Here is a 24,019-nt window from a genome sequence, read left to right as displayed (position 1 = left end):
GTGGGATTCGAACTCAGAATGCAAAGAGATGGAAGAAGTGCTGCTAAGCATCTTGTCCAACACACTGATGATTCTGCCAGCTTACCGCCTTCTAAAATATTCAACTGAATACTAAACTCTGCAAATTCACAGGTTATAAAAGCGCAATAATAATTCTAATTTTGGCACGAGGCCAGCAATTTTAAGGGGAGGAGGGGGGCAAGTCAATTAAATCGACTTTGACTCTTCAGCAGTACTTTATTTTAGCAATCCCAAAAGGGTGGAAGACATAGTCAACCTCAGTGGGATTTGAATTTCGAACATAAAGTACCAGAAGAAACACCTTTATGGACTTTGTCCAATACAATTATAATAACAGGCACAGGAGTGGCTGTGTGGTAAGTAGCTTGATTACCAACCACATGGTTCTGGGTTCATTCCCACTGCGTGGCACCTTGGGCAAGTGTCTTCTACTATAGCCTCGGGCCGACCAAAGCCTTGTGAGAGGATTTGGTAGACGGAAACTGAAAGAAGCCCATCATGTGTGTGTGTGTGTGTCCTCCAGCATCGCTTGATAACCAAGGCTGGTGTGTTTACGACCCCGTAACTTAGCAGTTCGACAAGAGAGACTGATAGAATAAGTACTAGGCTTACAAAGAATAAGTCCTGGGGTCGATTTGCTCAGCTAAAGGCGGCGCTCCAGCATGGCCGCAGTCAAATGACTGAAGCAAGTAAAGAGAGAGTACCAGAAGAAACACTACTATGCACTTTATAGTAACAGCGAGACTTACTCCCTGTTTTTGATACTGGGTGTTGTTAACAAGCCTGGCAAGGAACAAATCATAATTTTAGCAATACTGACTTTTTATTTGAAGTAAAATATAAGAGGGAAGGAAGGGGAGAGAGAGAGAAGGAGAGAGAGAGTGGAGGTGGGGGGATAGTTTATTGCTGTAACTGGCATAGACATTGTCTAGAACTGATATGTGTTGCTTTGGTGTGTATCAATGCTAAACTGAAAGAAATTAGTGGACAAGTTCATCTAGACAGGAAATGGTGCAGTAATAACATTAATACAATCAAGATGTTTGCAGTCATATATGAACAGGCGACACTTTAGTTTGCCATTCCGACACTGTCCCCAGCAGGCATTTTTATGCCACAAGGATTCCAATGGTACAGGGTATTCCCAATACTATGTAGCGTATCTTTATCTCCATGTCACAGGTGAATTCACATGTAATAAGATATTCTATTCATGTCTTAAGATGTTTTCTTGCCATAGATAGCACATGTGATGTATCCCCATGTAATGTCCAATGAAAGGAATTACAATATCTACTTCTTTACTACCCACAAGGGGCTAAACACAGAGAGAACAAACAAGGATAGACACACGGTTTAAGTCGAAAACATTGACCCCAGTGCGTAACTGGTACTTATTTAATTGACCCCAAAAGGATGAAAGGCAAAGTTGACCTAGGTGGAATTTGAACTCAGAACGTAATGGCAGACGAAATACAGCTACGCATTTCGCCCGGCGTGCTAATGGTTCTGCCAGCTCGCCGCCTAAAGGAATTACAATATCAATACACCTTAACCATTCATTCACTATAACTCCACACTTACCAGCAAGGTAGTTCAAAATGTTCCCCTTTGTATGTCACCTGAGTGGAATATCAATGAACATGTCAATACCTGAACATCTAACAATATAAGCCTGCCAATATCTTAAATACTCCAACAAAACATTACACAAAAAAACATAAAAGGAATGTGTCAACAATATGCTTAGTACTTACCTATAGGTGTATCAACATTTTTATTCAACTCTGAAAATAAAAGGTAAAAAAAAAGTCAAGAGTTACAATCAAATATAAACCATTAATACATAGCTGTATAGATGTTTTTTTAAAAAAATAATTCCTTTATTTCTTGTTTGCTATTAACCTCATTAAATCATTTCTCCACTTTGCATAAATTTAGACATTTAATATCCATTTTTGGAACAACGCTTTCTATAAAAAATCTTTGGTTATTCTTACTGCTTAGCCTCAGTTCATCCCTTATTCAACAGACCATCTTTCTAAACTTTGTATACCAAGAACAACATTACTTAATGTATCTTTCCTTCTTAAAGATAATATGGTGTGATCTGAGGGAGATTTGGTTACTATTTCCCAAATGTCATGCATCTGCATAGCAGTTCTTTTATTGGCACATATTGTTATCCTGGTTGTTTAGCTACAGATCAACTCTGATCAAGCAGGCTTATGACCAACCATATTATAGTCAGGACCCTCTTATCTTTTTATTTTTTTCAGACATAATATATCTAACAATGGTAGTTCAATCTTTTATCTTACCAAACCTCAACTCACTTCACTCCACAAAGATGGATGAAAGCAAATTCAACACTGGCAAGTTTCAATTTGAAATGCAAAGGGATAAAAATGCTATTTTACAAAATTAACTAAAATTTAAAATTAAACACCTACTCACACAAATTATAAAAGGTTTGTGTCTTACCTTTGACCCAGTCCTTGATTTCATAATAGCTATCTTTACATGTGATATCATACATCAGTAATGCAGCATTAGCCTTTCTATAATACATAGGGGCCTGTGGAAGGAGAGTTTCAGTACAAGAGATTAGCTTCAGACCTTCATGTTCAACACATAAAGTCAACTTACTGTCCAAGACAAGGAAGGAGCTAATTTGAAGTTAAACACATGGGATTCAATCCAGGATGAAAAAAAAAGGAGTTAATGTGAAGTTCAAACAAAGAGCAACTTGGAAGGAGTCAGCTTTAGGGTTTTAAAGGAATCTGTGTAAAAGTTTGCAAAAGGATCAGTTGTAAAAGTTTGCAAATAGTAGCTTATGGTTTAGATTCAAGTGAAAGAAGAGGGCAATTAAAGGTTTGATTTAAGGTACTCAGCTTGAGAAAAGAAGGAAGGGGAGCAAATATCTGAGCTAAGTTCAGCATGAGTTAACTCTAAGTTTATTTCTTTGAATAGAAAGCTTGGTAAACCAGCTGAGTGGTATTGGTGGGAGGAGAGAATAAGTTGGTTGTCAGTTGGGATCTTGTGCATCATCATCATCATCATCATTTAACATCCATTGTCCATGCTGGCATGAGTTGGACGGTTTGACCAGGGCTGGCAAGCTAAGGAGCTGCACAAGATTCCAATCTTCCAGTAGATAGATTATTCTGGATAGGATGCAGGAATGGCTCCAGACTGGAGATGCAATGTAAGTAAGGTAGTTTGATTGGCAGAGCTAATAGAGTGTTGGCTGGATTGCCTTGCAGTATTCATTCTTGCTCTTTGCATTCAGAGTTCAAACCACACTGAAGTCTACTGTGTCTTAAATTCTTTTTGGATCAATTGCTAAACAATGCAGAGTGGGAAATTAGCAAAATTGTTTAAGTGTTGGACAAGATACCTTGTGTTATCTGTTCTGGATCCTTGTGTCATGAGCCCAAATCTCACCCTGGTGTTGCTACTTATATACTTACTTAAGCCATTCACTCCCTATGAAGTATAGGCTATTGATGACTTTTCATCACTGTTCTTGACTCCAGGCTTTATTTAAGGCTTTCGTCTCCCAGATCTTGTTGGTTTTGTATTGTCATTGATGCTTCTGTAACTCTTTTTCTAGGTAGGGGTACTGACCCTATGCTAACCTATTTTTACCTCCAGGAAGAAGTGGTCCATATTAGTCTGGCCTCTATCCTTTGACACTCTGACCTGTCCAGCATGGGAAGCCCTACCAGGAGCTTGTGCTCTCAGGATCATGAAGGCGCACAAGCCCCCACATCACAACAGGGAGTGGACCCTTGTGCTGATGGTCAGAACAAATCACAAGAGCCCAAACTGCAATTAGCCATTCTGAACAGGTAGACCTAAAAACCAACAGAGACCAACCAGCAAAGGTATACTGAAGTTTTAATGTAGCTGTAGATGAACATCAGCTGGTTGGATTGGAATGGTATTATAAAAGCTTAAGTGTAGCAGAAATAACAAGCACCATTGATGTTTCACCACTACCATGACAACCTTATTTGAATCCAGTGTTGTCAGGTTTTAATGAGAGTCATCTCCCCTGTCACATAGTTACCAACTAGGTGACTCGTTAGATTGATATAAAAAGATGCGCAAAGCCAAGTAACATCCTCTTCTCCTCTCCCACGCGGCATGCAGCTAACTACGTCTTCTACATCTATGTTCCTGCTACGGGGCAACCCCGCATTGATTTGAATTTTGTTAAATCCTCAATACCATTCTTGGAAGGCAGCAAGACAAAATCCTTTTCTTATTCAACTTCCATTCTGTTCTGTTGAATGTTAATATACAAGCAGTGTAAAATGCTCTCATCCCGGATTGGAATAAATACTCCATGTACATGATGTCTTTGAAAACTCATACAAGTTGTTGTTGTTCCTCACTGGATTAATTCCTACAACTATCGAAGGACGACCAAACATAATATTAAATTAGTGGGCTAAAAGCTTGCTAAACAGCTACAGAACATAGTATATTTAGCTGAAATTGGATAGTGTTGCGGCGAAGTGAGGAAGGGATATACATCAAAAGAGAACTCAGCACACACATGCATTGATAAGGATATGAAAATTTTACCATTGAGCGAAATCGTTCCTGACCGGCAGTATCCCAAACTTGTAGCTTAATTCTATATTTGTCCAGAGTCCTACAAAATGCATAATTAAAATTAACCAATTAGTAAATTAATTAATAAATAATAATAAAAGAAAAAATGCAAAGAAAAATACAGCAAAAATTGTTGGAATTAGAATAAAATATAACATGAAATATAAAAAAAAGACAAATGATGACTTTAACAAAGGTTCAGGACGCTGGAGTGGCTATGTGGTAAGTAGCTTGATTACCAACCACATGGTTCCGAGTTCAGTCCTACTGCGTGGCACTTTGGGCAAGAGTCTTCTACTGTAGCCTTGAGTCAATCAAAGCCTTGTGAGTGGATTTGGTAGATGGAAACTGAAAGAAGCCCATCGTATATATGCATATATATGTGTGAGTGTTTGTGTGTCTGTGTTTGTCTCCCCAACATCACTTGACAACCGATGCTGGTGTGTTTACGTCCCCATAACTTAGCAAAAGAAACCAATAGAATAAGTACTAGGCTTACACAGTATAAGTTTTGTGGTCGATTTGCTCGACTAAAGGCAGTGCTCTAGCATTGCTGCAGTCAAATGATTGAAAGAAGTAAAAGAGTAACCTGTTTGGCTCAGGTTAACAGAAAATTCTTATTTTTTTAGTTGATGGTATTATGTGAGTGAAGCAGTGACTTTAGGTAAAAAAAAAGAAGTCCATAAAATCAACACTAGTTTTCAAGTTTGTCCAATGACTGAAGCCAGAGAAGGAATGAATTATATTCTGGCCAGAGGAAAATTTATCTCTCATCTGAGGATACATATCATTCAGTTGTTTATCTGCACACATTTGTATCTGTGAATCCTTATCTCTGTTTAGATTGCAACCAGACTTAATTTCCTCAATAAACTGTAACACTGCACAATATGGTAATCCTTTGCAAAGATGTTGGCTGAAACAGGATCAATGCTTGCATACATGTGTGGCTAGACTTAAAGCACTTGATTTGCTTTCAATGTGCCAAAGATAGAGAAGATGAGCTATGGTGTGTGTGGTATATGTCTATATAAGATGATATCAAGAAAAGGACTCCCTCTGCAACCCCCCCCCCCCAAAAAAAAAACAGAATCTTGAAAGTCATTAAACAAGAAGCCATTTCTATGTGCAGGTGGCACATAAAAAGCACCATTTGAGTGTGGCCGTTGCCAGTACTGTCTGACTCTTAAAAGCACCCACAACACTTTCAGAGTGGTTGGCATTAGGAAGGGCATCCAGCTGTAGAAACTCTGCCAGATCAGATTGGAGTCTGGTGAAGCCATCTGGTTCGCCAGACCTCAGTCAAATCGTCCAACCCATGCTAGCATGCTGAAAGCACCATTCGAGCATGATGATGATGATGACGACAATGATATTTAAGAAGCAATACAGCATAAAAATAAGACAGTGAACCTTTTTGAATCAGATCACTACAAGGCAGGTATCAATTACCAGAGAAGAATTTCAAGTTAAATGCAACTGAATCCAGTCTGGGACTACGTACTTACTACATACTGAAGCCGTTTGCTCCATATGAGGCATAGGCTATTGATTACTTTTCTCCACTGTTCTCAACACTGGGCTGTCTTTTCCTCTTTCAGGTCTTGTTGGTTTTGAACTATCATTGATGCTTTTGGAATACTGCTTTTTTCTAGATATGGGTGGTGGGCCTAAGCAAACCTAATTTTACCTCTAGGAAGAGGTGGTCAATATCAGTCTGGCTGCTAAGGTAGTGAGCTGGTAGAATCATTAGCATGTTAGGCAAAATGCTTAGCAGTATTTCATCCATTTTTACATTCTGAGTTCAAATTCTGCCCAAGTTAACTATCCTTTCATCCTTTTGGGGTTGATAAAATAAATACCAGTTGATCCCTGGAGCCAAGGTAATTAACTTACCCCTCCCCTAAAATTGCTGGCCTTGAGTCGAAATTTGAAACCAATAATAGTCTGGCTTCTAAGGCAGTGAGCTGGCAGAATCATTAGCATGTTGAGCAAAATTCTTAGCAGCATATCATCTGTCTCTACTTTCTGGTTCAAACTCCACCAAGGCTGACTTTCGGGGTTGATAAAATAAGTACCAGTTGAACACTGGGGTCAATGTAATCGACTTAAACTTCCCCTAAAATTGGTGGCCTGGTGCCAAAATTTGAAACCAATATTAGTCTGACCTCTATCCTTTGACCCCTTAACTTATTCAGCATGGGAGGCCCTTACCAAAATCTTGCACCCTGTAGGCGTATCTCTCAGAGTCACTGAGGCACTACAGTGCAATCAAGATTGGACCCTTGTGGTAGGGAACTATGTATATATAAAGAAATAAAACTCCTGCCGATAACTGGAGATCTATGTAGACAAATGACTGAAACAAGAAAAAGAATAAAAGAATACACTTTAATCCTTCTCATACTAACGTGCCTGAGAATTACCTTGTGTTCTATGATACAAACTTCATCATCATCATCGTCAAACGTCTGCTTTCCATGCTAGCATGGGTTGGACGATTTGACTGAGGACTGGCGAACCAGATGGCTGCACCAGGTTACAGTCTGATCTGGATGCCCTCCCTAATGCCAACCACTCCGAGAATAGTGGGTGCTTTTACGTGTCACCGGCACGAGGGCCAGTCAGGCAGTACTGGCAACAACCACGCTCAAATGATGTTTTTAAGTGCCACCTGCACAGGCGCCAGTCCAGCAGCACTGGCAACGACCTTGCTTGAATGTTTTTTCATGTGCCAGTAAGGCGACACTGGTAATGATCACACTCAAATGGTGCTTTTTACGTACCACTGGCATGGAAGCCAGTTTGCTGCTCTGGCAACAATGACGCTTGGATGGTGCTCTTAGTGCTCCACTAGCATGGATGCCAGTCATCGAATTTGATTTTGATTTTGATTTCAACAAGCAACAAACTTGTTGCTTTAAATTGATCTGAATCAAAACTTTCCCTCAAAATTCCATGTTAATTTAGGTCCTTAATATTAGTTTCAAAATAACGACAGTTATTTTACTACATGCTTCGAAACAATGGCATGTAAAGATGAGGATAGTAATATGGAAAGCTATGATCTTACAAAAGTTTCTACTTAAAACTTTTGCTTTATTCTCTCTCTGACCTTTTCTGTTTATTATACAATGGTTTCTTGTCAACCATCATAAGCAATATCAAGTAATCATCTTGAATACAGAACATAAAGAACCTTTTGTCTGATGTTTAATAATTCCTCCAATCTACAACAACAACATATAATAAATATATAATAATAGTAGAAGAAGAAGAAGAAGAAGAAGAAGAAGAAGAAGAAGAAGAAGAAGAAGAAGAAGAAGATAGCAACATCTTAGCAAAGGAATTTGAAAGATTGTCGAAATATAAGGGCCTTGAGATTGAGATATCTAAAACATGGTAATTAAAAACCAAAACCACCACTCTTGTTGTAGGTGTCCTGGGAATGATTAAGAAAAGTACTGACAAATTTTCTGACCAGGTCCCTGGGAAACCAACAAGCTACGAGACTCAAAAAATTGTGTTGATGCCAACCACCCACAATCTCAGGAAGTTTCTCTCCATCTAATATATATGTGCCTTAGGTCTCTGGCTGAGAGACCTAATAAAATGCAAACCAATTGGAAAATAATAATAATAATGGTTTCAATTTTGGCACAAAGCCAGCAGTTTTAAGGGGAGTGGATAAGTTAGGTTAGACACCTTCATTTCTTAGTGAATAAAGACATTACTACTCTGAATTTATAGATAATAAAGGGTCCTCTAACCCTTCTTGTCTAAATTTTTTCATAGATTTTGACTTACAGACTATCTGTCACTCAGTTTAATATTAACATCTGGCCTTCAGATACCTTTAGCGTATTCCCCTCTGTTGCAAGAATTTAGACCAGGCCTTTCAATGTAAAGATAGTTAATGCCAGAGCATTACGTGTTATCTTTTTATCTTTTACTTGTTTCATTTATTGGACTGTGGCCATGCTGGGGTATCACCGTGAAGGGGCTTAGTCAAACAAATTGATGCCAGTATATATTTTTTGAAGTCTGGTTCTTATTCTATTGGTCTCTTTTGCTGAACCTATATGCTACAGGGACATAAACAAACCAACACCAACCAGTTATCAAGCAGTACACACATTTATACATGACAGGCTTCCACACAGTTTCTGTCTATCAAATTCACTCACAAGGCAAGGTATTCGTTGGCCCAGAGCTATAGTAGAAGATACTTGCTCAAGGTGCCTTGCAGTGGGACTGAACCCAAAACCATGTGATTATTAGGTGAAATTCTTAACGAATCAGCCATGCCTATCGCATGATTTCTTCCTCACTTTGTCTGAAATGTCCTACAAAAGGTCACAGGGTGTTTCCTTTCTTCGTCTGACTAAGTCATTAAAAAAATGTATCACAGGACAAGAGCTGATGGTAAGCAACATGGGAATGCCAACATTTCATTGTCTGATCAACTGTAAATGCTATTTTTGCTGAGCTTCCTCCCTGTGAATTAACAATGAATTAGAAAGTGTGGCATTGGTTTTCAGTAATTAATTATGTATATTACAATTGTCATTTCATTTGTAAAACTTGATTCTTACAATATTAATCACACACCACATTACTAAAGTAAGAAAAGAAGTAAAAGAGAATAACAACACCAATGTAAACATGAATAAAAAAAACAACTTACAATTTATGTGTGAAAAATGAGGCCCCTATCGTTGGGCTGACGTGCTTGCTGAATATGCCGCCAACATAACGAATGATAAGACTGGTTTTTCCTACAGCTGAAAGTAGAAAAATAATTGGTAAATAAAATGTCTCTCTCTAATAGGGATAATACTTGATCTTTGAAAACATGCTGTAATGTGTCCTATTTTACTTCTTGAGAATGGGATATGAGATATGGAATTTATCACTTTCCCAGTGGGAGATGATAACCAGCTAATTATCATTCTATCACACTTACTTCCAACATTTCAAATGTGCAGGAGATAGCCATCAACAACAATCTTCTCCGATATTTTGACTCTCTCTTCCTCCTTAATGGCCATCAACATGGCTTTTATAAATTTAAATCTAACTGAAACTTACTCTCCTACATCACTCACTGACAGGCTCTCATTCTTGTGAAATTTGGTGTAAACAGTGTTATTGCCCTTAACATCAGCATAGCTTTCAGCTACCTGATACACAAATCTCCAGGCATAACTGCCTATGGCCCCCACCCATTTCTCACCTTTTGTATTGGTTACTTCTACTGGAGCTTTCTTAGATCCACACTCCATCAGATGCAATCTCTCCTGGGGTTCAGTTTTGACCCATACATACATGCTCCGTTCCTGACCCTTCAGAAATAGCTAAGTAGGATTTGAGTGAGATCTGAACTTAAAATGTGCAGAAACTTCACCTTTATACTACTGTTTCAAATATAAGCAGAAGACCTGAAATTTGGGGAAGTGGGTTTAGCCAATACCACTGACCCCAGAGCCTTGGTACTTTATTTTATTGACACCAGAAGGATGAAAGGTTAAATTGTCCTTGCAGGATTTGAAACCAGAATGTAAAGAGCTGGAACAAGTAATGCAACACATTTTAACTGATGCTTTAACAACTTTGCCAGTCATTTGCCTTCTTTAATGCTGTTAGAAATAATAATAAAGATAATGTATTTCTGTATCATAATTACATGTTTTTTTTTTTTCGTAAGGGTTAATATGAGACCTGATGGTAAATAATGAAGTTATTACAACAATTTTTAAACACTCCACATACCAGAGATACTGAGAGGAGAAGGTATTTAGATAGATGGATTGATAAAAGTGGATAGCCAGATAGAAGGATTGTTAAGTATTAAGTCATCACATAAATAATGCGGATTTTTTTTTCTTCTTTTATTTTTCAAAATTAAGATAAACAAAGTTCTTTTTTAATCTAAAATATATCCTCCTTCATCTATCTGGTAGACTTGCAAGGCCCTTCTTCCAAAATTCACTTGACTGAGACAAAAAATACTCTTCCAATACTGTTCTGACCTTGTCTACAGAATTCATATTTTTTCCGTCCAAATGATTTTGAAGACTGAGGAATAAATGATAATCAGATGGGGTAATGCCTGGCGATTATGGTGGTAGGGGCATTGTTTCCCATTTAAACTGCTCCAGCCCTTGGAATGTCATCCTCACTGTATTATACTGGCCTAGCATTATCCTGCTGTCAAGCATCCAAGTCCGCCGGTACAGTCCAAGTAAAGAATAATTATAAAGATATATATTCAGTATTTGCAAAAACAGCTAATGAAGTATAAGGAAAGGAAAAATTGCAAATGTAGACTAACTTTAATTCATAATCCAGATTGGTACAGAACCAACATACATTCTAGAAATTGTTTCAGAGTCTAATTAATTCCAAAGACGAAAATGAAAAACTCCTTGTGAAATAAAAGTTAGATTCCTCCTCAGGAATTACATACTGGTATGAATAATTACGACAGACAAAAATATACAAAGACCTTTCATAGCCCAGACGGGGATGAACAAATAACGCTTCGTTTTTGTCTTTGGAATTAATTAGACTCTGAAACAATTTGTAGAATGTATATTGGTTCTGTACTAACTTGGATTATGAATTGAAGTTCGTCTACCTTGCTTACCAACCGTGTCTTCTACTATAACCTCAGGCCGACCAGAGCCTTGTGAGTGGATTTGGTAGGCGGAAACTGAAAGAAGCCTGTCGTATGTATATATATGTTTGTATGCCTGTGTTTGTCTCCCCACCCAACATTGTTTGACAACCGATGCTGGTGTGTTTATGTCCCCGTCACTTAGCGGTTTGGCAAGAGGCACCGATAGAATAAGTGTTAGGCTTACAAAAAATAAGTCCTGGAGTTGATTTGCTCGACTAAAGGCAGTGCTCCAGGATGACCATAGTCAAATGACTGAAACAAAAGAAAGTATATATATATTTATATATATATACACACACACACATATATTGATGACAAGGTGAACTATTAATAAAAGGATGACTTCTACAGTCAGCAGCCATAGTTTACAAGAACAAAATTTTATACTGGTAAAGTATTGATTGGGTTTACAATCTCAGTATCCATGGAAATTGCATGGTTATTTTGAAAACTAAGATAATTGGCTCATACAAGCATAAGATACTATTTTTTATCTTTTACTTGTTTCAGTCATTTGACTGTGACCGTGCTGGGGCACTGCCTTGAAGAATTTTAGGCAAACTAATTGACCAGAGGACTTATCTCTTTGAGCCTCGTACTTATTCTATCAATCTCTTTTGCTGAACTGCTAGGTTACAGAGATGTAAACACACCAACACTAGTTGTAAAGTGGTGGTGAGGTCTAAACACAGAAATAAATACATATACCTACATACATAGATCTATACATCTATCAATCTATAATACATTAAAAATGAACTTCAATCTTGCTTGCTTGCAATGTTACACAGCCAAACTGGCACATAATTGGAAAATACTTTGAAAGTAAAATGCCCCTGAAATGTGAATACAAATGGAATAAAATAAGTTTTGTGTAAATCAAACCAGTGGTTATTCAGGGTTTTGGGAGTATAAATACCCAAAACAATGCATAATGAGAACATACTCTGAAAATAACTTAACCTGGAAAGGGGAGAAACTCTAACCTTTCCATTAGACACATTATGAGGGCAAAATATTTTTAAGGGAAAATGACTTTAAAAATACAGTAAATATTTCATAAAAGACCCATTTGAAACCTCAGTGTGAAATAGTTTTTTTCCATAGGTTTCTTTCGAAGTGAGATATGTTGACATAACCATGTAAAGCTATTTGCAATAAAGGACCCGAAATATCTGCTACATGGTAGCAGGGCATGCAAGAAATAGCAGCCAAATCTTCCTTTTTCTGGTGAAAGGAGCCATTTACGCGTGATTTCGATGTTACATTCATTGAAAGCATGCAAAATAACCTGGAAAAGAAAAAAATTCCCACAAAACAAAACTCCATTGTTGGGAAATTCAGACTTTCCTGGTGACCCAAGGAGTCATGGGTAGTCTAGTACATACATCCATACATATATATACATGAGAGGTTTCTTTCAGTTTCCATTTACCAAATCCACTCCTGAGGCTATAGTAGAAGACACTTGTCCAAGGTGCCATGCAGTGGGACTGAACTGAGAATGATGTGGTTGGGAAGCAAACTGCTTACCACACAGCCATACCTGAGATTTCAATGAGCCATTTCTATCAGGCTGTGACAACATTGCTCTGTACAAACCTATGAACACATATTGACCATTAGAATTTGGCTGCTATTTCTAGAACTTAAAAAATGTTGAAACCCAATGATTGTTTACAGAAGCTGCCATAGGAGATAGTGATAAAAATCTAAACAAAACCATTGCCACCATTTTCCCTGCTGTCGCTCTTATTATGTCTGTCTCTTTGTATGTGGTTCTTGTTCATTATCTCTCTCTATTCTACTATTCCAGAGAGAGTGAGAGACAGAGGAAAAAAGACTAAGAGAGATAGAGAGAAGAGAGAGAGGGGGAGCGAGAGAGAGTGTGAGAGTGAATGAGAGAAAAGGGAAAAAATTAAAGAGAGATCCAAGGAGGAAGAAAAACAGAATCTGATATCAAGAGAGATGTATTTTTAATCTATTTTTATTTACTCTTTTCCAACTTTATCGGTTTTAGCTTATTGCTAATACAACTCCAATTCCGCGTCCTTCCTTTTTCCATCTTTATTCACTGATAATAAGGTGCAGTTTGAGAGCGATTTGGCTGCTATTTCTCAAAATAAACATTACATAAATCTTCCTTGTAAGATAATAAATACTATACATGGTCTGGGAGATGTTAGTTTCGTAGCTTCTGAATGCAAAGCAGACATACAGACAATCCACGTTATATATAGACACACACACATATAAATGTGCATGTGGATGCATGTGTGTATCAGCTGCAGTGAATGCTTTCCTGCCACAATAACACCAGAACAATGCTATTTTGTCACCGTTGTATACCTTCATCTGTTATTAAAAATTTTTTATCAGTGATGATGTTTGCCAATACATTAAGAAATTTCTCAGTTGCTCTACAATCAATCAGTGGATACCATATCATCACAACTCTTTAAATATTTAATACTATGCTTTGACGTAAATTTGTATCAGAAGCCTTGTGAATATACATGATTACCTTCAATATTTAACTTGCTTCATGATCAGTAGTCCCTTAAACAATATATGTTCCTATTGATACTGATAAATGGATTTTTACAACTAATGATCATGATCTTCAGTTTTCGCTCTATGTATGATTTTCTATTTTGTAATTACATTTGATAATCATTTGCAGCATAGATTTTCAACAGTTTGTCCTTCTGTTTCTTAAGGTCAAACTCCTCAGCTGAAAAAACTTGCTGCTGAGTTTTCCTCAACAACTTTACTTTCTGCAAAACTGATAAACACAGAATGTTTCCCCTTTTCATGAATACATATACATACACATCTATATGCACATAAACACGCACACATCTTTTATTTGTTTCAGTCATTAGACTGTGGCCAGAAACGTTAGCATGCCGGGTGAAATGCTTAGTGGTAATTCGTCTACCACTACGTTCTGAGTTCAAATTCCGCTGAGGTCGACTTTGCCTTTCATCCTTTCGGGGTCGATTAAATAAGCACCAGTTACGCATTGGGGTCGATATAATCGACTTAATCCGTTTATTTGTCCTCTCTGTGTGTAGCCCCTTGTGGGCAGTAAAGAAATAAGATTGTGGCTATGCTGAAGCACTGCCTTGAAGAATTTTTTAGTTGAATGAATCAACCCCCAAAACTTATTTTTTAGAACATGGTACTTATTCCATTGGTCTCTTTTGCTGAATTACTTAGTTATGGGGATGTAAACACACCAACACCAGTTGTCTAGTGGTAATGGCGGGGACAAACATGGACACAAAGACACACACACGACAGGCTTCTTTCAGTTTCCATCTACCAAATCCACTCAAGGTTTTGGCTGGTCCGAGACCATAGTAGAAGGCATTTGTCTGAGGTTCTACAGATGTGGTTGGGAAGCAAGCTTCTTACCACACAGCCACACCTGCATCTATCTATATATATATATATATGCATGCATACATATATATATATATAGCTGCATACTTACATACATGCAACAGAGATACAATCGCAAGCATATGGTTACATAGACATACAATATTTTTCAGATATTAGTGGCTATGATAATTACATCGTAATACTGATCACATATGTTGAACTAATAATCAGTAGTCCCAAAACATATTGGCATACTGACAACAGCAAGAGAGAGACAATAGCCAGTAGTGCAAAATACAATCAAATACTGACCGTGTATGTAAAGAAATATATCCACACATGCATTAGTTACAAATCAAACACAATGTCTTTCAGATGCATGCTGGTGATTATAATAGTAGTATATAAATAACTTCAAATATTGATCACGAATAGTTAATAGTACAAACTACATTCACATAGGCGCAGGAGTGGCTGTGTGGTAAGTAGCTTGTTTACGAACCGCATGGTTCCGGGTTCAGTTCCACTGCATGGTACCTTGGGTAAGTGTCTTCTACTATACCCTTGGGCCGACCAAAGCCTTGTGAGTGAATTTGGTAGACGGAAACTGAAAGAAGCCCGTTGTGTGTGTGTGTGTGTCTCCCCCACCAACATTGCCTGACAACTGATGGTGGTGTGTTTATGTCCCCGACACTTAACGGTTCGGCAAGAGGGACCGATAGAATAAGTACTAGGCTTACAAAGAATAAGTCCTGGGGTCGATTTGCTCGACTAAAGGCAGTGCTCCAGCATGGCCGCAGTCAAATGACTGAAGCAAATAAAAGAATACTAATCATACACACAGTGAAAAATTTAAATGCTTTTCCTTATTTAATTTTGATAAATGTTGGGTCAAATACTTCTTCAAAGTATGAAACAAATGGAAGAAGGGAGTCCTGTTTGTTATGGCAAATACATATAGCTGAATAACATCCTGTTAGTTATTTAAATAACAAAATGGCACTGTATCAAACCAATGCCAGACAAACCAGATTACTTCTATGAAACAGTAAACAAAAGCCATAAGAATTAACACACACACATATTATTTATATAATCCGGTTTCTTTGGAACATGTTTAATATATCAGACACATATTTGGTCTGAAGCTCTCAGCAGACAACCTACGCACCAGCTATGTGACTGTTACAAGGCTTCGGTCAGATAGGTGACATGATGGTGGTATAGTACCATATATAGAGTCACAAATCTATGAGCCAGTCTGAAAAGACTGGAAGAAAGGAGGAAATATCAGATAACTAGAACAGTCAAATGTTAGATATACTTAGCAATAAAAAAAAAAGCAGAAAGCTGAGGTTTGCAATGTGTATGAAAAAGATAGCGGTACACTTATCCATACCAATGTCAAAAGGAAAGAGGTATGGAAATGCTATTTGAAGAGGTTGCTGGATAAAGACAAGTAGACATAATAGAGGGACTGGGACCAGCTACTCATGTTGGCAACAATATGGTGGTAAATGCAATTTATAATATAAAGCAGGAAAGGTAGCAGATCCATCAGGGATAGTTGCTGAGTTGCTTAAAGTATCTGGTGAAGTAGGTCACATGTAAGTCACTTGCACAAACAGTCAAGAAGTACAGGGCGGAATCATACCCAAAGACTTACAAAACATTATCACTATCAAATGTTACAAGGGCAAAGGAAATGTGCTAATGAGAAGCTACTACAGGGACCTCAAACAGAAAGACCAGGTTATTAAAGTCGCAGAAAGAGTTGTAGCACATTTGATTACAAACAAGATTATTCTAGTTAAGATGTAGTTAGGCTTTGTGCCAGGAAGGGATACCATTGATGTCATCCTTTTAGTGAGATAACTATAGAAGTACTTAGCTAGGAGTAAGCCCCAATGCATAGTATTTGTTGACCTAGAAAAGACATTTAGTAGAGTTCTGCACTCTGTAGTCTGGTGATTGTTAAGGAAACTAGGGCCAGAATGGCTTGTGGGGGTCATACAAGCCATGTACTAAAGCACAATCAGCAAGGTAATAAACAGCAATGAATTTAGTGTGTGGCCCCTTCTGTTTATCCTAGCCTTCTAGACCCAAACAGATGTCAATAGGAACTCATGTATGCTGAATTGTAGAAATTATTATAGCTGAATTTCTAGAAGAAATCCCAGATATGGAAGTAAAAACTACAATCAAGAGATCTCCAAGTAAACCTAGCAAAGCCTCAAGTTTTAATAAGTAGGAGAGAAGACAGGATCCAGTAACAGTCAAGGAGATAGTTGTAATTGATATACTGAACAATAGGTAGAAATTATATGAAGTGTGCTTTATGTAAACTATGGCTGTACAAGAGGTGTGATGGGATCATAGGTAAGTTGGCAGTAAAGTGGAATGAGCATGCTCTGATGGTGACAGTGTGCATGAATATCCAAACTCAAATGTATTGAAAGAAAAGCTAGATATAATGGGAATCAGCTGTAGTGTGCAACAAAGAAGATAGCACTCTTATGGACACATGATGGCTATGGAGGATATAAATTGTATAAAGAAGATATGGGTGTTTGGCATGAATGTGGAAAGGGGAGAGCTAGGGAGGACATGGGACAAAGTGGTGAAGACTGATGCTATGCAGTGCTGAAGAAGACCTGCCTACCCATGCAACTATGGCAAAACAGTCATTAAAATGGTGGCGGTGGTAGAGACAGGTTAGGGTCTATGAAGTAGCTACATTTGGGTCTCTCACTCATTATATCTCTGCTAAGTTTTCTTCTCAAGCCTTTTTTACTCTCTCATTTAGCACTCCTTCTATTCTCTGTCTCATGGCACCTGTAAAATGAGACATGATATCCCTTCAGTCTATATTAAACCTGCTCATTATCACTGAAACTTACATTCATCATAATGGCTGTCAAATAAAGGATCCGCACTGGAATTGTCTATATTCAAAATTCCTTATCCTCATCATCCCTCCCCCCCATCACCACATCATTCTTCAATGATAACCCCTACTCTTTCTTACTATTGCCCATTTCTATTGCTATTCATAGTTTGCCTTGATTATCACTCATATTCATTATCCTTCAACTCTTCAGGCTCTCACACATTACTTCCTCCCTTATCAATCTTCATTGAAATAGATTACTTTGCTCTTGTTGATATACATTTCTCTTCCCCTATTTCCATCACTCCTCCTTTCACCATCCTGTCCCCTAATGTGTAGCCACTTATCACTGTCTCTAACTTTAACCATAACTCTACTGGTGCCTCCTTCATCATCCTCATATTCTTTCTTATATTTACTCTCTTGATCCTGTTTAACTTGAATGGACACAGCTGATGTACAGTACATAGGATTCTTTAATCTTGCTGAGGACTTGACAACTTCTCTAGTGTAATCTATAAAACGAATGTGTAGGAAGGCAGTAACTGTCCAAATAACTGATTTGGACTGTGACAATCCAATCTGTTCACACCATGCCATTCACTCCCACCAATCTCATATTTATACATGAGGGAGTGCTGAAAAGTTTCTACCCAACGCCAAGAACTTTTCAGCACACCCACTCATGTTTGTGTGCATGTGTGTTGCATCCTTGTCTTTTTATGTCTCTCACTCCTCAACAATAGTAATCTGGCCATCACTCCCTCTTCACAATGACTACTTGCTGCTATTTCTATTTCCCGTGGCAAAACTGGCCATCTTATTTGGCCATTTCTGGCTGCGGGTCTTATAAAGGATCTTCAGTGCATGTTTTCTTAGATTTTCATGCCGCTTGATTCACTGTTGTTTCATGATATGCATGGCAAGGATAAAAATTTTTCTCTCGTTTTTTTAATCGCCTCATTCATTCATTCACTCATCTAACCTGTAATACTAACATGTACTATCATAACCTATAACTATTTAATTCTTCAAATAACCTTCAAACCAGAGGAGTGGGGGTAGCAGGGAACTGTATCAGGTAGCCAGCAGGGAAGCTAGGAGACAGGGAGAAACAGAAAGAAGAAGTTTGCCTATGTTCAGTGATGTGAGGACCAAAGAACTGAAGTGATTTGGATTGCAAGACTGTGTAAAAGAAAATTGTGATGTCATAGGAGAGAAATGTGTCTGCATGGATGATGGTGCACTTGCATTTAATAATTCTGCAAAAAAAGGGGCTTAGAAATGTCTTATGAAAGACTGCTGAACGTCGAGAATGGGAGGAGGAGGATCTGCCAAATGTTGATCCAACTGAGGAACCAGCTATCCAAATTGACAGTACCTTGGCTTCTCGGCCTTTTGGCTAAGATCAAAGTGTAGATAAAGCAATTAAGGAAATGAAGGCAGGGAAAGCTTCTGGTCCATCACAAATCACTGCTGAGACGCTTAAAATATCTGGCAGTGTGGGTTATAGTCTAGTCACCTGTACTGTAAATCAGGTGGTTCTCAAAGGAGTCATGCCCAATTACTGCTGTAGCAGCACCATAGTCAACTGCTACAAAGGTAAAGGTGACGCTTTAGATAGAAATAATTACAGAAGTATCAAATTGCTGGATCAGATGATGATAGTTATGGAGAGAGTCATAGTCCAACTAATTAGGGTGAGAGTTAGCCTAGATGAGATGTAGTTTGGTTTTGTGCCAGAGAAAAGCACCACTGATGCTATATTTCGGGTAAGACAGCTGCAGGAGAAATACATAGCCAAAGATAAACCTCTGTACTTGGCCTTTATTGACTTGGAGAAAGCCTTTGACAGGGTCCCCTGATCCCTTATCTGGGGGTCAATGTGGAAACTAGGGATAGACAAGTGGTTGGTGAGAGCTGTACAAGCTATGTACAAGGATGCTACCAGTAAGGTGAGGGTTGGCAATGAGTACAGTGAAGAATTCAGGATACAAGTAAGGCTTCACTAAGGATCAGTGCTCAGCCCCCCACCCCCACCAATACTTATTCACCATAATCCTCCAGGCAATAAGAGGAATTTAAGACAGGCTGCCCCTGGGAGCTCCTCTATGCTGATGTCCTTGCTCTTATAGTTGAATCACTACCAGAACTAGAAGAGAAGTTCCAGGTATAGAAGCAAAGTCTAGAATCAAAGGGCCTTAGAGTTAACCGAGAAGGGGATACGGAATGTCAGGAGAGAAAACTATGTATCCAGCATGACTACCTGTTACAAAAGTTTCACTTCTCATGTACTTTCTCTGAAAGATTTCCACTCTCTCTCTCTCTCTATATATATATATAAATTAAATATTAAATTTTATTCCATACTGACTACCTTATAATAAACACTAACATGATTTTTATCCTTATTTTATGAATATATATATGTACTATATATATAGTGTCAAGCTGTATTGGCCTTTGCCTTTCCCTTAGATAACATCAGTGGTGCAGAGAGGAAAGGCTGGTATGCACGGGCGACTGCTGGTTTTCCATAAACAACCTCGCCCGGACTTGTGCCTGGGAGGGTAACTTCCTAGGTGCAATCCCATGGTCTGTGTCGTGACCGAAGGAGGTCTCAGATATTGCGTGATACATATTATATATATAATATATATATATATATAATATCTATTATATCACACACACATAGCCTCAGGTACACCAAAGCCTTGTGAGTGGATTTCGTACACGGAAACTGAAGGAAGAATGTCGTATATATGTGTATATATTTGTGTGTGTGTGTGTGTTTGTATCCTCAGCATCGCTTGACAACCGATGTTGCTGTGTTTACGTCCCCGTAACTTATCCGTTTTGCAAAACATACCGATGAATAAGTACTTGGCTTACAAAGAATAAATCCTTGGGTCGACTTCTTCGACCAGAAGCGGTGCTCCGGCATAGCCGCAGTCAAATGACCGAAACAAGTAAAACAAAAAAAAAGAAAAAATACGCCATTTTAACTACGAGCAACGCCGGGTATCTCTGCTAGTGTGTATTATATATATAATAATCACACATACACACACACACATATATATATATTGGAATGTCAATAGTATATGCATTTCCTGTCCCATCAAAGAAGCCAGGGATTCTTAGAGAATATGAACATAAATGCCTTATCCAACTCATGCCAATACAGAAAAGAAATTGATATGTGTAATTACTTTAACACCAATACTTGACATCGTGTTTTGTTTCCAAAACAATTCGCTAGTATTAGTTAAACTTTCTTTAATTGATTTCATCTCAGTCAATGAAATAAGCGTGCGCACCTTCTCTCTGTCTGTCTGTCTCTCTCTCTCTCTCTACACACACACACACATATATATATATTGGAATGTCAATAGTATATGCATTTCCTGTCCCATCAAAGAAGCCAGGGATTCTTAGAGAATATGAACATAAATGCCTTATCCAACTCATGCCAATACAGAAAAGAAATTGATATGTGTAATTACTTTAACACCAATACTTGACATCGTGTTTTGTTTCCAAAACAATTCGCTAGTATTAGTTAAACTTTCTTTAATTGATTTCATCTCAGTCAATGAAATAAGCGTGCGCACCTTCTCTCTGTCTGTCTCTCTCTCTCTCTCTCTCTCTCTCTACACACACATACATACCCATTACTCGCCTTAATAATATGGGAGAGAAAGAGTATAATTTATTTCGACCGATCTCTTTCTCTGTCATCCTCGAGTCCGTTTCTACCTGGCTAGACTAGACGTCAGGAAACTCCGGAATAAAAGTGAATCAGCCTATGTAAATCACACACACAACATACATATATCAAAGTTTGAGAAGTGCTTTGACACGAATCTGTGAGCCCCTTGAGTACACCACATAGTATTTTTAGCAAATAAACACTTGCATATTCTCTGCTTTACGTATAAGAGTTCTTGCTCACGTTTGTAAAACCAAACACACACACAGATAAATCAATAGTTACGTATTTATTTGATTGTCAAAGATAGCATTACTATGTCAAAAATAGTAAACCAAATGTTATATTATATATAATGAAGTTCAAGACAAATGGTTACATTGTTGTTTAACTCAATGTCAGCTCTGATTGAGCTTACAATCGAATGCATTCCAGCCGTGACCATCTCATCTTTGTACATATCTAAGACTACGTGTACGCTTTTTTTTTTTAATATGGTGGGGTATGATTAGAAGGTAGATTTAGCTAATAATTCGTGTGACAACGTAGAAGTTCTCTCGTTAATATGCGATTGTGGTATTGAACAACGAAAAGAAACTTTGTACACAAATATAAAGACGTCTGAAAGACAATCAATACAAGTTTTGTTTGTTTCTAGACACAGACAATCATTATTGTTCTCATCATCTTCATCGTCTTCAGATAAAAAAAAAAAAAACCGGATTTTTTTTAGAGCACTAATCCTTTCTGGCAAAAGCAAAATAAATATATAAATAAAAGTGGCAACGACCGATATAAATTTGTTCGATTTATCAAAGTTGTCAAAGTACCCCCCATGGGAGATAGATGAAAGTAGCAAGTGGTATGTTTGCGTGTGTGTATGCCTGTGCTTATAAAAGTATGTGTGTGTGTAGAGAGAGAAAGAGATATGCACACATATAAAATACCAAACAATATTTACTTACCTTGCGATCCGAGTAAAACAATTTTTGCTTCCAGTGATTTGTGCGATTCTGCTTCCCCACCTTCCATTGTGTCTGTGTTGAGTAAAGTCGCAGATTGACTCGATAGAAAAAGAGTTAGTGCGAGTACGACGACAAACCCGTACTTTTCTATCTATCCTCTTTGCTTTTCTTACTTCTCACGTAGCACTAATATTCTACGTACACATATACTTTTTCTTGACGAAATAATAACAACGTTAATAACGATATGTAATTATATAAAAAAAAATAATAAACCTAACACCGAAGACAGCTCAACTCACAAAAACAATCCTATGACACCATTTTTGTTTTGGTCACGTGATAATCAGTTTACTTTCTCTTATAAAGTTTTCTTCTCTTATTTTTACTTCATGCTTCCTATTCAATAATAGGTTTCTCTTTGCTGTTTAGCAACTTAACTATAAACTATTATTCTGAGGAAAGTGAAAGCTCTGAGGTGTACACTTGACTGAATGGTTCTAAACTATTTACTCCAGTCAAACGTTCTGTTACTTTTTCTTTTTTTCTTTTTGACCGAACGCTCTCCTTTATTATTTTAACCGAACGGTGGTTCTTACCGGTGGGGTCCACATGGTCCTAAGGGGTCAGGTCGGCGATCTTTTCGGTTTGAACGGCAGTTTGTAAACATAATTTCTAGGTAACTAAAAAAATTTTAAACTTCGTATACTGGTAGAATGTGTTTATAAAACATCATTTTCTCTTGGCTTTTACAAACTGCCGTTCAAACCGAAAAGATCCCAACAATTTTTAAATACAATTCCTAATAATATTTAACTATAAAAATATAATATGATTTTTTTTAAACATATGAAGGTCCGTCCCAGTAAAATAGGTATCAAAGGGGTCCATAGATTAAAAATGATTGAGAAACTCTGCGTCCAAACTATTTTTGTGACCAAACATATTAAACTATTGTCTCCACTGCATGTTAATTTATTTCGCTTGAGTAGTGATTTCTTTATGCTATTTTTAGCTCTCACTTACTCTATAATTTTATTCTATTTTTATAATCCTACCAGCTGTCTTGTTTTATTTTGTTTTCACTATTTTATTAGTTATTATTCTGCTTTATTGCGTTATTTCTGTTCAAATCGTTCTAGTTTTCACGCAGAAGTAGTCGAATCTATATATATTTAGTGTTAAAAAACACAATAAGCCAGTTAGTGTTAGCATATTTAATAAATGTCGAGCAAATAAGAAAATCAGTTAATGTCTAATACCTCCAGCATATTCTATTTTTTTTTCACTTTGCAAATACGGGAGACGGTTTCGAACGTGTTTCAATACGGTTCTGAACTTCAATACTATTCTCAAGTTTTGGAATCTCTAAATAATTTCTATATATTCGCATCAACAATTGTGCAATTGTGTATATTTATTTGCCCAATCATTCATTACTATTTCTTTGTTACAATGAGGGCTAGATTGGCTGAAGAAGTCAGAATAAAGCAATAAAAAAAAGCAAACAAACAAGCAAAACATGTCTGAAATCTCTTGTATTTATTGGAAAAATTCAATTGAAATAAGTAATCATCATCATCGTCGTTGTCATAATTTAAAATCCAGTTTTTCATGCTTGCTTAGATCAGATTGAATCTTGTAGATTTTCTATTACTTGGTGCCCTACCTGTCTCCAAGCAAGAGAATGTTTTCCATGGTCAGACATGTTTTCCTTGGAAGATTGGAAATAA

At 37.5% G+C, this 24,019-nt stretch overlaps 1 protein-coding gene across 1 annotated transcript in view; it reads right to left on the bottom strand.

The window, feature by feature from the left end:
- The window catches only part of LOC115218881 (ras-related protein Rab-21), a 28,533-nt gene extending 5,690 nt beyond the window's left edge, over positions 1 to 22,843 (bottom strand). The window contains exons 1-5 of the mRNA XM_029788865.2: positions 22,287 to 22,843; positions 9,335 to 9,431; positions 4,618 to 4,687; positions 2,506 to 2,599; positions 1,779 to 1,808 (exon numbers count right to left, since the gene is read on the bottom strand). Of these exons, the coding sequence (XP_029644725.1) occupies positions 1,779 to 1,808; positions 2,506 to 2,599; positions 4,618 to 4,687; positions 9,335 to 9,431; positions 22,287 to 22,353 (358 nt within the window). The 5' untranslated portion in view covers positions 22,354 to 22,843. The remainder of the gene's footprint in view (positions 1 to 1,778; positions 1,809 to 2,505; positions 2,600 to 4,617; positions 4,688 to 9,334; positions 9,432 to 22,286) is intronic.
- Between the last annotated feature and the right edge of the window lie 1,176 nt (positions 22,844 to 24,019).

Source organism: Octopus sinensis, linkage group LG14, assembly GCF_006345805.1.
Source record: "Octopus sinensis linkage group LG14, ASM634580v1, whole genome shotgun sequence".
NCBI lineage: Eukaryota > Metazoa > Mollusca > Cephalopoda > Octopoda > Octopodidae > Octopus > Octopus sinensis.
The sequence above is the reverse complement of the archived record's forward strand: the minus strand, read 5'-3'. Positions and strand labels throughout refer to the sequence as shown.